General features: G+C 42.7%; 1 protein-coding gene across 1 annotated transcript; it reads right to left on the bottom strand.

Moving 5' to 3' along the window:
- Positions 1 to 3,655: 3,655 nt before the first annotated feature.
- On the bottom strand, positions 3,656 to 13,406 carry dpf2l (D4, zinc and double PHD fingers family 2, like). The gene is made up of 11 exons (XM_083786120.1): positions 13,355 to 13,406; positions 12,299 to 12,459; positions 11,136 to 11,243; positions 9,075 to 9,274; positions 8,823 to 8,915; positions 8,547 to 8,631; positions 8,042 to 8,176; positions 6,563 to 6,694; positions 6,260 to 6,372; positions 5,574 to 5,655; positions 3,656 to 5,471 (listed from the first exon to the last, which is right to left on the bottom strand). The coding sequence occupies exons 1-11, from the start codon at positions 13,384 to 13,386 to the stop codon at positions 5,386 to 5,388; spliced, it is 1,227 nt and encodes a 408-aa protein (XP_083642246.1). The 5' UTR covers positions 13,387 to 13,406; the 3' UTR covers positions 3,656 to 5,385.
- Positions 13,407 to 14,707: the final 1,301 nt, after the last annotated feature.

Raw genomic sequence — 14,707 nt, 5'->3', positions numbered from 1 at the left:
TGCTCTCCCCAGGTTGGCAGAGGGAGTGTAGTAATTGACACTGGGTGAAAAGAATTGTTGGGATGTGTTGTTGACATGTGTGATGTAGGCCTACTGCTCATGCCTGTTCGTTCATTCCTACTAAAGCTGCTGATACAAACTACTCCCAAGTGTGTTGTCAAGTATAAAGAACCCAAACAAAACTCGATATTTGAATCCACTTTCCCAGACCAAATAAACAAGCTGGCACTTTCTTTCAATTTTTCTAAAGGTTTCTCGGTTCTTATCTAAGGTCAAGTTGATTTTCATTTAATTGGTATGATAGAGCTAATATGCTTTTATCGTGACCCGACTTGACTACTGTAATTGTAATGCCCTTCGTGTTGTTAGTCTTGCCTCTCACACGTGCACTTGTGCAGTTGGTCCAGAATCCTGCAGCTCGTCGTGAATAATTGCCCCCTACTGCTCCCTGTATGTTTAAGGGTTGATTTTATGATTTGCCTACAAATCTTTAAATGGGCTAGCTCCAACGTATCTCACTGGCCTCCCAGCAAGGTCACTCAGTCACTGACCAGTTTATGAGTGGTTCTCCCAAATTGGTTGAGCATACTTTGCATTTGTAGCCTCCAAACTCCGGAACAGTTTGCGTTTGCCCTACAATTAGACTGACCTCTACTTGACTTACTGACTTATTCCTGTAGGCTCCTAAGTGGAGCATAGGGCCGCAATCACACCCCGCCATCGGACTCTGTTTTGAGCAGTTTTCTTCAGCTGGGCCCACGATAATCCGGTCGACTTTGCCTCACTCTCCACTGATCTTCTCCAGGTCTGTTTGGCCTCCCCACTTTTCTTTTGCCCTGTGGGTTCCAGTCCAGTGCTTGCCTAGTGATGTTGTCAGTAGGTTTTCGGAGGGTATGTCCAATCCACCCCCACTTTCTCTTCTTCACATCCTGGCTGATGGCGCTTTGGTTGGTTTTCTCCAACAGGCTGGCATTTGATATTTTATCAGGCCACCTGATGTTCAGAATGCGCCTTAAGCACCTGTTGACAAATGTCTGGAGTTTGTTGGTGGTAGTGTTTGTCACTCTCCATGTCTCTGATCCATAGAGGAGAACTGACTTGACGTTGGTGTTAAATATTCTGATTTTATTATGGAGGGACAGTGCCTTGGAGTTCCAGATGGGTCGTAGTGTGGTGAAAACGTGTCTGGCCTTGTTTGTTCTGCTTTTGATGTCATCGTCTGATCCACCATCCTTGCCCAGTATGCTCCCGAGATATGTGAAGCGGTCAGTCTCTTTGAGGTTGTCTCCCTGTAGTTGGACTGGGAGATCCTGTTTGTTGTTGACCTTCATGAGTTCTGTCCTTTTCACATTTATCTTGAGGCCAGTCTTTGCTGCCTCTTCGGAGAGTAGTGTTTACTTTGACTGTGCGTGTTGGTGTTTGTGAGAAAGAAGACATATATCGTCTGCAAAGTCAAGGTCTTCAAGTTGTTGCGTGAGGGTCCACTGGATGCCAGTCTTACTGGCCATGGTTGTGTTTTTCATGATCCAGTCGATGGCCATCAAGAAAATTGTTGGTGAGAGCATGCAGCCTTGTCTCACCCCGGTCTTAACTTCAAGAGGGCAAGTTAGCTTTCCATTGTGGATGATTTGACAGTCGGAGTCCTCATACAGCTGTTGGATGATGTTGATGAGTTTCTGAGGGATTCCGTAGTGTTGCATCAGCTTCCAGATGGTATCTCGGTCCACGCTGTCGAAGGCCTTCTCAAAATCCACAAATGTTAGGTAGAGAGGAGTCTGCCATTCAATGGACTGTTCGATTATCATACGCAGAGTAGCGATGTGGTCTGTACAGGACCTGTCCTGGCGAAACCCTGCTTGCTCTGGTCTTAATCTCTTGTCCAGGGCTTCCCTCAATCTATCCAGGATGACTCTGGTCAGGACCTTGCTGGGGACAGATAGGAGCATGATCCCTCGCCAATTACCACATTGCGACAAGTCGCCTTTTTTGGGTAGTTTGACCAGGTGGCCTCGCCTCCAGTCTGCTGGGACTTGTTCCTGCTCCCAGATCTTTTGTAGGAGGGGCTGTAGCATCTTTGCTGCGGTTGTTGGGTCTGCCGTGAGTGCCTCAGGCGGGATGCCATCTGGACCCCCAGCCTTGCCGTTCTTCATCTTTTTGATGGCCTTGATGATTTCGGCTTTGGTTGGGGGGTTGGTATTCACATTAAGCTGTTCAGTTGCTGGTGGTATATTGGGAACAGTCAATGGAGGTGGTCGGTTTAGGACTTCCTTGAAGTGTTCCACCCACCGGCATCTCTGTTCTGCATCGCTGGTGATGGTCTTGCCGTTCTTTTCCTTTACTGGCTTACTTGGGTTGGCGTTCTTCCCTGACAGAGTCCGTGTTATTTCATACAGTCTCTTCATGTTTTTCTGCCTGGCTGCCATTTCTGCTTCTTCTGTCATGTCATGAATGAATCGCCTTTTGTCACCTCTTGCATTTTTCTTTACTTGACGGTTTGCTTCCGTGTACTTTGCTCGCAGGTCTATTTTCTCACGTGGATCTTGACACTGACAATGATTTATTGTATTACACATTTTACACTTTTAAATATGCAAATGAGGCATTATGTAAATGTACAAAATAATCGAAAATATGAATAAGCTACTACTGTGGAAGGGTATCATGTATTAATTTACTTGTATTGATCCTATAAACAATTTAATATATGTCTAGTTTTTCCCACCAATTTTGGAGCTCTGGCTGGACTAAGAACCAAAAAGAACTGAACCGGTGGAAAGGGGGTCTAGTATAGGCAATCTAACAAAAAAAGGGGGTCAACCTCAAACAAATTGCAACACAAACAAAGAAATCCAATTAGAGGAACATATTGAAAAATGCTGAAATAGTTGATGTCACAATTTCCCATTGACGCCCATGTTAAACAATGATTTAAACATGTTTTCTTGTCTAATTTTCAAGAGGCACCGCTCAAAAATCCCAAAACGTGATGTCACACCATGTGAAACCCTTACAATGCACCATATGCATAATGAACAGGCCTACCCATTTCTAATGTTTGACCAACTGATAGGCCTATCTCTTCAACTCTTGAACTCAAACTGATGAAATATTAGTCTACGTATAAATGATCTTAAAATCAGCCTTTTTAGTAGCAATGTAGCATAATCTGTAATATTTGGCCGTGTGACCTTGGTAGCCTACTTGATCTTTGATCAGCAGCCAGCAAGATAGTGTGAAACATTAATATAGAATTATATGCTATACAACAATTAGTTAAGGATATATATTTTGACCAGCCTTAGGTTAGCCTCTTACCTCTGTTCTAGCTTCTCCAAAAGTGTTAAGCAATTAATCCAATCTTCATTTTTGGTGCTGTATGCATTAGGCTGTACATGCATTGATGGTACTGCTGGTGTCATGTTGGGCATGCTTCCATGACAACTCGCGTGAAAATAAAGGCTATGCATTTTTAATATAATCCGTTTGCTCGTCACCTGGACAGACTTCGGAGAGACTCCAAAGTCGCAACTGGTTGGTACACAGGGGACAGGGCAGGGCGACTAGGACGCAAATAACCGCAGGATCAACACAGGTAAAAGTGGATCCAGTAAAATGCGTTGAAGTTGTAACATAACATACAAAAAATCAGTTGTAATTCAGATACATGGATATTTTTTTTATTTTAGTAGCGCTAAATCAGTTTCAATACCAAAAGAAATGTAAAAAATAAAAGTACGACAAAGTACATTTTACCAGTACAAATACTCATATTATGGAATCAGAACCACAAAAGAAATTCAGACATGTCACCGTCATAACAAAATAGAAAAAGTCAATACAATACATACAATGCATTAGTGCCCCCCCCCCCTCAATTTAAGCTGTTAACTATACTGTATACTTTACAAAATACTAGAAAAACTCCCAATACCAATGGAATATCAAGTAATATACGGTATACAAAATGTAAAAAATAAAATAAAAATAATAGTCTGAGTGTCTGTGTGCATTCATATGGGTGTGATTTGCATGCAAATCTACCTCAGTGGGACAAAGAAATGATAAAAGCGGTTACATAATCAACAAGACGTGACCATTCAATCTAGAGTCACCAGTCTGACAGCAATGGATTTCTCAAGGTCTTTTTATATATGTGTGTGTATATATATATATATATATAAAGTTATGGGATTGATGCTTGGGGGACACATGATTTCTTGAAAAGGGTTTCAGTGCCAGATAAGTTCATTGACACAAAAGTCTGATATCAAGAGATTCAGGTAACTAGACACAAATCAAAACTAACTGTCCTGGCTTTTGGCCTTTTCAACCATAATGGCAAAAATATAAAAAGTAGGTGTGTAGGTCTTGAATCTTGAGGTTAATAATTGGCACAAAAAGAAAAGGAAAAAATCATCCCTAAACAAGGTCGTTAAGTGACACCATTGAGCCAAGTGGATTATTATGGCAATACTCAAGCACTTCCATTGACAAAAGTTGTCTCATCAGCTGAATGCCTTTCTATCTTTGTTGAGGAAGAGTCCACATAACATGATTAGCTCAAAACTAGAGTCTAGCCACAAGAATAGGGCTCTGCTTTATCCAAAGGCATATTTAAGTAATCTCTGTCTCAGTGATTATGAATAAAATATAGATGACCAAAAATGCCTTTGAGAATAACCATCCAGAGCAGCAGAGTGATATCATATAATGAAGTGATGACAATGATTATTTCAGACTAGGTACCTTGGCACCAACAGAGAAGACCTCTCCAATATAGAAACGCTTTGAACAGAGGTACGCAGACAAACGCCACTACAAAAGTCCACTAGTAATAACAATATCCCTTGTAAATGGGATCTATATTGAAAACCCATTTGTTTGATGGTTTTCTTTCGTCCCCATCCAGTGAGTTAAAAATAGATATTTGGCAACAAAACAAACCGTTAGCAGTCCACCTTGCTAGTTAATCAAATGCCATTTTCTCATTGCCTTGGTGAATAAATATGGCTACGGGTATGTGATCAAATGATCACCTGGCATTCGTTGATGCCTTTAACTTTCCACCTCATGCACAGTTCTCATATACAGAGTGTGCGCACGCACGTGTGTGTGTGTGTGTGTGTGTGTGTGTGTGTGTGACTGTTAATTTTCTGAAAGCACACCTTGCTTGGGGTCTTGACTGACAGGGCAATAATGATAAATTAAGTTATTTGTTGGTCTATGTTGGAATGATCCCCCACCCCTTTTGAAGCAGTAGATGAAAACAATGCTTCTGTAGTTGATTCTTTATGAGGCGAGGCCGTATGTGGACGGAGCCCCTGCAGCAGCGGACTGGGAGTAATGGGTTCCCATTGCCGAGGGTGAACCTTGTTGTAGCGACAATCACTCGGGGGCAGAGCTCTGGTTCTGCTGGTATATGGAGGCCTTGTCCTTCAGCAAAGCCAGGCAGAGGTGGCAACTCCAGCTCCCTGAATACGCACACAAAAATGGCTGTCATTAAGTATAGTGCCAGACTTTCAGACTTCTACTACTTATCGGCCCAACCATGTAATTTCAGTTTCAAAACGTACCCTCTGGGGGCTCGGTCATAGGGGGGCTGAGACAGTACATGTGGTAGCCTCTGTCGCAGTCATCGCAGAACAACAGTTGGTCCTGTAAACAAGAGACGGCATGAGATAAAGTATAAAAATCACACCCGTGTGAAGTGAGCGGTGCTAATATTAAAGTCTAACTCATGTTGATTAGGTGATGTAAAACAAACGGTGCCAACACAAACATTAAATGCCATTAACAATAAAGAGACAATATGACGCAAATTTTCCCTTCATTGTCAATGGCGTTTTTAAAACAAACATTAAACCTGTATATAGGAGAGGCTCAAAAATGACAACTTTATTGGGCAACACAGCTTACAAACAAAAGGGGACCTAAATGTCCTGTCCATATGAGATTAGTTTAAGTGGAGCTGGTCAATTAACTAATTCTCTGGTTTTTACATGCATCATTACATGCACTACATATTTGCAGTAATGCATCTTAGGGTGATTAAAACGAATTCCCTAGGGTGATTAAAACGAATTCCCTATTATGATGAAAACACAATTTCTTAAGAGTAGACCCATTTCCTTTTTTTGGCATAAAACAGGAATGCATTTTATTTTGCACCCTCTTTAGTAGTAGTGTTAACTTTATTGCCATTGTGATAAAGCACAGATGATTATGTGCATAGCACTGGAAAGGAAGATGAAGTGCTCACATCATTCTCAGAGGTGCCACAGACATTGCAGCACTTGCACTCGATGCACTGCCAGCGGTAGGTCTTCACTGCAGCCATCATCACTGCTGTGAACTGTAGGCATGTTGGGTGTCCTGGTGGTTTAGGTGAGGATGGAGACATTTTCAGAATACAAGGAGACGCAGTAAAAACAATGAAACATGATTGACTAAGTTCATTAAAAAACATCATGGTTTTATAGGTTGCATAGCTGTTTGGCTCCGCCGATAATGAATGGGTAACACAAAAGGTAAGTGCAATAAGCAAACACATATTGGTCCATACCCGAGCGTCCACAATCAGAGCAAGACACAAGCTCCTCTGATTGGCCAGTCTTCTGGTTTAGGGTAGAGTCTCCCAGACAGAAGTCACAGTAGTCGTTTGGTAGGGCCAGTCCATTTGGACCCTTTTTAGGTGCTGAGAACAAGGGCAGAAAACAAAAACACAATTCACTACACGGCGATCTGTCTCCTCATCTAAAAAATGTATCAAATGATATTATAATCGTATCTATACAATAATGTCTAAATTTTATTATGTATCTTATGTTATGTATTAATGTTTTGAGGGGCGTGCAGCTATTGCAGGGAAGTCCTACATCTAAAATGTAGTCTAGTGTAGCCTACAAATCAACACCTTCATGAGAGTATTTGTTTTACCAACCTCTTGAATGCCATGTCAGCCAAATGCACTGTGCCTTTTATGGGACTAATCAAATCTGGGAAATGTACTACCACAGCATTGGATATGCCAAAGATAATAGATGTAATGCAACAGCTTTATTGACAAACAGAGTATAAGTGCTGGGAACCCTAATCCTACTACTGCATTCCATGATTTTGTTTTGTCACTTCGCCATCTACCTATCTCCAAAGTAGGCTGCCGGGACTGCCGGGACATGCCAAAACTGAGAATCGACCCGAGGCTTCCAATTGGTCTGTGGTGCGGGTTGGGACACAAACACCAGTTTGACGTCATTCAATGCACAGCTACTGCTATTGCCAACGTCCCCTAAACTCACCCACACAGACGGCAGTTTTTTTGTACTACTGAATCTGACATAGTGGACTACTGAATCAATTACTTTTTACTAGGGATGTCCCGATTTTCGTTCCCGATCCGATCCCACAATTTCTGTGTTAGCAGATACCGAATACCGATACCAGTGTTGTGATCTCGTGTTGTGTTTATAGCTATATATATATATATATATATATATATATATATCTCGTGTATCCTCACTCATATGTAGACTTGGGCAACTCGAAAGCAAATACCACATACCCCAACATTTTATTTACGTTCCATAGTGTCAACGCCTTACACGTGTCAAAATAATTAGCGCCAGTTCCAAGACTTGAGTAATGGCGCTAATTATTTCAACAGTGAGCATGGACAGAGTGGAGCTGGCTGATCACTTATCAGCAACAACGTTGCTACGTAACAAGTGACGTTATGAAATACGAGTCAAACAGGTAGATGGCCAGACTCATTGCGGAATGACAAAACAAATTCACAGAACGCAGTGAATCAGGCTGGAAACCAGGCTATAATCCTCCAGCTTTGTTCAGTGGAAAACAGAGGGTATACCATCAAGTCTGTTAGTTCAGAGTTTTTCCATTGGGATTTGTATGTGCTTCAAAATAATAGTTTGAGGGGACGAAAAAAAAGAGAAGAGACTGCCCCTTTGCAAGCGCACAAACACTTGCACGCATGCACATACTGTATGCACCCCTCTCTCTCTCAACATTGAGTGAGACTCACTCTTCTGTTCTTCAGGCTGGCGAGGAGTGGGTGGTGCCTCGATCTCCTCTCGGTCCTCGCCCTCCTCCTCTGCCAGGTGAGAGTGTGTGTAGTGGTAGCTCAGGCCCGGTCGGTTCTTGTAGCGCTTCCCACAAACTGACACACACATACACGGTTATATAGCAGTGTTACGGTATTTGTTTATTTTTAAGGTTATAACTTTGAACTTGAAAAACGAAAAGCAGAACAAACGAAAAGCAGAACAAAAATATTGTGTGGCTGCTCCACTTCCTATGTTGTCAAACTTGTAGCAGTTCCTGATGAGCTCTTTCAAATCAAAGCATGCATAGCAGCAGGCTGTTCTTTTACAGATAATGATGCGTCTTGCTTTTTACATTCATACACACAAAAAAGAACGAAAAAGGATCCCGCACAACTAAGCACACAACTGTCCCTCTCTGACATGCATTGCACATACAGTACGTCAGTACGTGCGCACATACACACACACACACATTTCACTTACTGTCACAGGCATAAGGTTTGTCCCTCTCTTCCAGAGCTGCAGCAGCTGCTTCAGTTTTCTTCTTGCCGTTCCTCTCACTGCGACTCTGCAGAAACCCAGGAGAAAAGACACCACACACCCACACACAATTTGGCAAAGACAAACTTAAAACAAATAACACTTGTCATCTGGGCTTGACATGCAATAGAATAAAACAACAAATACAGTACATACAATAACACGAAATGCTGCATTTTTAAACCACAGCATGCTCAGAGGATGAAATATGAAATTCACCTTGGACTTGCTCTTGCCTCGCCTCTTAGGAGTCTCGTCCTCAAAGTCGTCGTCATCCAAGTCATCCAGATAGTCATCATGGTCCAAGACTCTCTGCAAAGCGTCAGCAAAATCGGGAACCAAGATTAGTGATGGAAGCACAGTACTCAGTACAGACTTACAACCTACAGAACCATTAAAGACCAATCAAGCCAACTCTCAGGAACCATAGAAACTCATGGGGCTGCCCAATTGGGATCCCAAAAGCCTGACCTTGCGGATACGTCCAGAGGAAGTGTGGGTGGATGCGGAGGCGGCGGCAGCAGGCTCGGCTACGGCCTGGTCATCCTCAGGGCCACGGTGATCTGACAAACCCCCTCTCCTTTCCAGGGGCTCCCCCTTCAGCAAGGCTTCCAGGCTGCTGCCATCCGCTGCACCCAAGGCATCACGCTTCAGACCCAGCTCCACGTCAGCTGTGTGTGAACACGCACAAAAGAAGAGACAAAAAAGCGAATAGACCAACACAAAAACACACCACAGAATCAAAGAGACGGGGGCTGCCGACTATCATGCATCCATTATGTTTGGCTCTCATTTGCTGCTCGGAGTTGATGTGGGATATTCAATACAACCTCAGTGCAGTGATTTGGGTGATTGGCCACGGGTGGGGGTAGCAAGACAGTAGACAACTTAAGTGTTATGAAATGCCAATTATTAGCGATCATCATATTTATAATATAATATAAACCATATTCGTAAACCAAATATTCACCTTTTTATTTACGGATTTATTTCAGTATTGGATTGGTGGCACGTTGCTTCATGTGAGATGATACATTCAATGTACTAATTGGTGTATTAAGAATCACACTTGTGTGAAGTGAGGGGCACTCTTATCATACATCAGCCAATCAAATCATCACATTTCGTGGTAAACACACAAAGCTGTGCATACAGCAGATTTCTGTCCTGTGTGTGCATTTCCTCCCCGATATCACACACAATTGGCGACGTCTCCTCCTGTGACGCACGCAGGAACTGCTCTGCCCCTATGCATCACATTCAAGGAGGACAGCACTGCCCATCTTTCCTCCATGGTGGGAAATATTGATTGGCTCTGACATTGTCTGGGGGGGGTAATAATTTACGGATCGGTACATAACTCGAACAGCGCCGAGTCGGATCTAGCAGCCTTCACAATGTTCAGCACGACGACTCGCTCGAGACGACGCGCCTCCGTCATTGTAACAGCTATGGTATTTTCTTACCGCTATAGTCTTTTCTCACAATGTGGGCAGACTTTCAAAAAAACCTTAAAATTAACACTGATGAGAAGGATTCGAACCCGAGGCACCAGGATTGAAAGGCTAATGTCGTCGGCTATGCCACGGTGTCATCTGGTGGTTTAGCAAGGTTTTTTTTTTTTGTTATTTAGTTCCGTGTTCGTCACAGAAGGGGGTGTCGCCAATTTTGTGTAATTGCGGGGAGGAAAGGCGACCTAACATCCTGTGTGTGTGTCAGGACTACCCCACCCTAAATGAAGCAGAGCAGATCAAATCACAGCAATAGACACTCCGAAAATTACACAAATAAACACACATAAATTAGATAAATAACAAACATCTTTGTTCTTTAAAGAGAATCACCTAATCTATTATGAAAAGTGCCGTTAGATAACTTCTGTAGTTAGTTGCCATGTGACAACCAGGTATAGTCTGGTGACCACCGGAGAGACGGGTGACAGCCGGAAAGCAGACGGCACCCGGGTGAGGAGTATGGGTTAGCGCCCCAGCCTGTGTCCTCCGTGAGGAGGAAGCCCAACAAACCTCGGTGAGGCCTTTAGGAGGGCAATTATAATCCACCACTCCTGAATAGAGTGCCTGGTGCTGGGAGTCTGGTGCAACGCATAGGTCCTGGGCCTGGTGAGAGCAGGAGTGGACCTGGTGAGACGTAGGAGGGGCCCGGACAGGAGTCAACCCACAGAGCCTAGTCCTTCCACGCGCCAGAATTTGGTGTTCCCAGCCTCCCAGTCCCGGCAGAGTAGTTGCGGAGCAACGGATTGTGTGGCCTTTCACATTCCCTGATGGACTGATCGAGAGTAGCTACTGGGATGTAAGATTTGATCAAACCCGGCAATATGATGTTGGAAGACCCGAAACCCGGTTGACCTCAGCAAACATCACTGAGGATACATCCCAGGTGCATCCATGCGATGTATTTTTAGTTATAGCCACTATATAACAACAGAAGTCAGTTATATACCCAAAACTAAATTTGTGAGGGGACAAAAGAAAAGGCTACTGGACAGGAAGGCTAGCTGAATGTTTCAAATACCTGTTTTAAGAGGCGGGAAGGCCAGCCGTGGATCCTCAGGAGGGTGGGCACGTCTCTTCTTTCTCCAACGGCGGGCTGGGTAGGTATAGAGCTGCCCTGGAGCCACACCTGTTCAAATAAATTAACCACTTAAACCCTCTATTCTTAGCAAAACAGATCTGACTGAGTTACAAGTTACAACTTTGGACCGTTTTCTTCGTCTACACTACACCAAATGTATAGCGGATCTACAAGCATTGTAATGCGTTGTGGGCTTGTAGAACTGCTATTTTTGCCTGAGGGCTCAACCCAGAATAGGGTTGCTGGGGTTCAAGTGGTTAACAACACACACTGGTAAGATGAGCTTGAGGGAGTAACTAAAGATATGTCCCTCTAGTCAAACAGAATGTAAAAGTCCTTGGACCGTTTCCTGCAATTAAGCATGCCGATGTGTAGTTTTCAAACATAAAAAAATTACAGATCTACAAGCTCACAGCGCAGATGCATTTGTATGGTTGAAATAGGACTGATCGGCCCAGGCCGTAGCGTAACGGTCTGGGCACCGGACTGGTAATCCAGTCGCAGTGTGCCGCGGGTTCGACTCCCGGACCCGACACGGCCTTTACTGCATGTCATCCCCCCCATCTCTCTCCCGTTTCCTGTCAGCCTACTGTCTGTCCCTTCAAAAATCAATAAAAGGCGTAAGCCGCAAAAAAAAAAAAAAAAAAAAAAAAAAGAAATAGGACTGATCTTAAATTCACTTCAACAAAGGCAAAGAGGAATAAGGGAACGGGACCCATAAATCTGTTATCACATTTAGAAGAAAAGAAATAGACATTCTACAAGCTTGTACAGTAGATTGTCTACTTTCAAATAACCAATGTGTGTATAGATTTTTGAGGGACGCTAGCCCCCTCCTATATTCAGCTATAGTGTAGATTTTTGTCCTAACACAAACATTAAATGCCATTGACAATGAATGGAGAAAATCGGCTAATTTTGTCCTACAAAGATTAAATCCCCATTGACAATGAATGAATGAAGTACAATGGTAAGAGCGCCCCTCACTTCATACGGGTGTGATTTTTTTTTACAGTGTTCACTGCTCATGTGGCCTAACAGGCGCTTCTTTTGGGCTAGTTTACATAGACCTGGTTGCTGATTTCTCTTGCAAAAACACCGACCTGCACTCCTGTGCCTCTTCTCCATCCAGATGTAGCAGTTAGATTGGGCCACGCCGGTCTGAGAGTCCAGGAAAGGCATAAGGATGCTGCGCTCTGCACACAGGCGGGCATTGTAGCTATGACACTGCTCCATAGCATCTTTGTAATACTGCTCGCCCAGTCTGAAATGCGGAAGAAATAAGATAATCAGTCCGACTCCCAGTGATGAACAGATTATTATTGGAAGTAGAGTTTAGAATAAGTAGGACAGGGTGATAGGTAGTAGGGACTGAAGATATTTTGGAACAAATACCTCAACTTTTTTTTTTAATTTGTAAAAGAGATGTCAAATGTGGTGAAAATAGCAGAACATATATTAGCACTTAAAGTGGGGTTTATATATTTTTTGCAATGGTATTAAAACCAGAAAAAGACTACACTTACGTCGGTTGTACTTGTACCTAAAAAATACATTTACCACAACATACCAAAAATAGTAATACCCATTACCCATACCAGTAAAATGCTAGTATATACGTTCTGTTCTAGATAGATATGTTCCATTTCCCTCGTTTCTGAATAAACGACAGCAAAGAGTGACACCTTTTAGATGTAACAATTAAAATCATTGTGTTTCCATTGTGATAAGACTAGCGCAGCGGTGCTGCGAGCATATTCAGAACAAAAGGTGGCTTATTAGCACATCCCTTTCATCTTAAAAAATGCGACAGGCAGGCTGACAAATCACTAACATTCCTATTTGTGTTTGAACCATCAGCTAGTAATAATGTGATGTTTGTCGCGAATTAAAACTATCAAAGCACTTCACTGCCTGGCTAATTTGTCAAGAAAAAGAGCTACTCAGTGGTAGCATCATTTCAATACATTGCTGACCACGGCTAGCACGACTAGCACAGTTAGCTAATGTTACCCTCTGGGGGATCATTGCTGTCTTGCGAGGCCACGAATGCGGCATTTGCATTTTTCAGGCCGCCTGGGCTCTTGTTACTTTAATCTGCATTCATAACCTTATCGGTGTTGTAGTTCTTGTTCTCCAATAAAAAAGGGTAAACTTACACTTTCACAACACTGTCGACGGCCGCCGCCATGTTTGCTTGATGCAGTTGTGTGAATGCCACCACGGCGCATGCGCAATGCGCATACTACTATTATCACGTTCCACTCATGGTTCCACTCTGGTTCGACTGGCTTCAAAGGGGCTTCTTATTTAAATTTATTTTTTGCTTATTTGAATTTCATATATTTTTTAATTTTATAATAACGATACAGTTAATTAGTCAATAACATATTTACACGTATAATAACACAACCATTCATTCTGCATGATGCATTTGCATTGTGCAATAGACAGTGATGGTGTCATACAACTCTATGCATATAACAACTATATGACAGGGTAAATAAAATAGAATAGAATAGAATAGAATAGAATAGAATAAAATAGTGAAGGTGACAAGGTGCACAATTATGTTGGCTAATATGACTAGATTAAATGTACAACTGTTTAATAGCTGCCTTCGGAAGGCAGCCTTCCCCATTCTCTGCCTATGGTTTCTGGCAATATTTAAAAAGTTTCCTCGGCCTGGAGACACCTTACTAGGCCTATTGACCAGTGACCACTTATTTTGTATGTCTGTGGCAAAAATCTAATTTTGAGAAAATGTCCACCACAAGATGGCATGGTGGTGACCCCTCACCACCCCTATTGAGGAGCTTTTACTTTACTGGAGTATTTCCATATTTCAATACTTCTTTTACTTCTAATCCACTACATCTCAGAGGCAAATATTGTACTTTCAATCCACTGCAATTATTTGAAAGCTTTATTTTAATACTTTGTAGATTTGGATTATTATTACTAAATGTAGCCTACAGTGTACACTATACCACTTCAGCTGAAGTGGTTAGTGTACACCTGAAGGAGCTGTTTGTCTTGTCACTATATACATTATTCGACGATTCGACGATTTGAAAATAGCAGATCTAAGCTCACAATGTGATACATTGCGAAGCTAGCCAGATGTACTTAGGATGGAGTCGATGATGGGAGCTTGACCCCGCTGGAAGGCTCAACCCGAGCCAGAGGGGAGGTACTACCACGTCAGCCTGTGTCTTGGGGAAGGTCATGTTTATCCATGGTCGAGTGTCACATTACACTCACTAATGGCATGTACAAGTTGGACACAACCACAATGGCCTGGACTATTAACACCAGAGGTACTACACGACCTGATTCAGCATGTCACTCTGACATCATCATCGGGACAAAGATGTTTGTATTTGGGCTTTGGGGGCTGAGATCAATCCCTGGCTGAACACACCTTATACACAGCTTCTTCCAGAAGAACGCCAAGACATTATGTAAGCTACAGTAGCAGTTATTCAGTATGGTCTGAATCAGTCGGAAGT

The sequence above is a fragment of the Protomyctophum parallelum genome (genome assembly GCF_964188405.1).
Source record: "Protomyctophum parallelum genome assembly, chromosome: 16".
In the NCBI taxonomy this organism is placed as follows: Eukaryota; Metazoa; Chordata; class Actinopteri; order Myctophiformes; family Myctophidae; genus Protomyctophum; species Protomyctophum parallelum.
The sequence above is the reverse complement of the archived record's forward strand: the minus strand, read 5'-3'. Positions and strand labels throughout refer to the sequence as shown.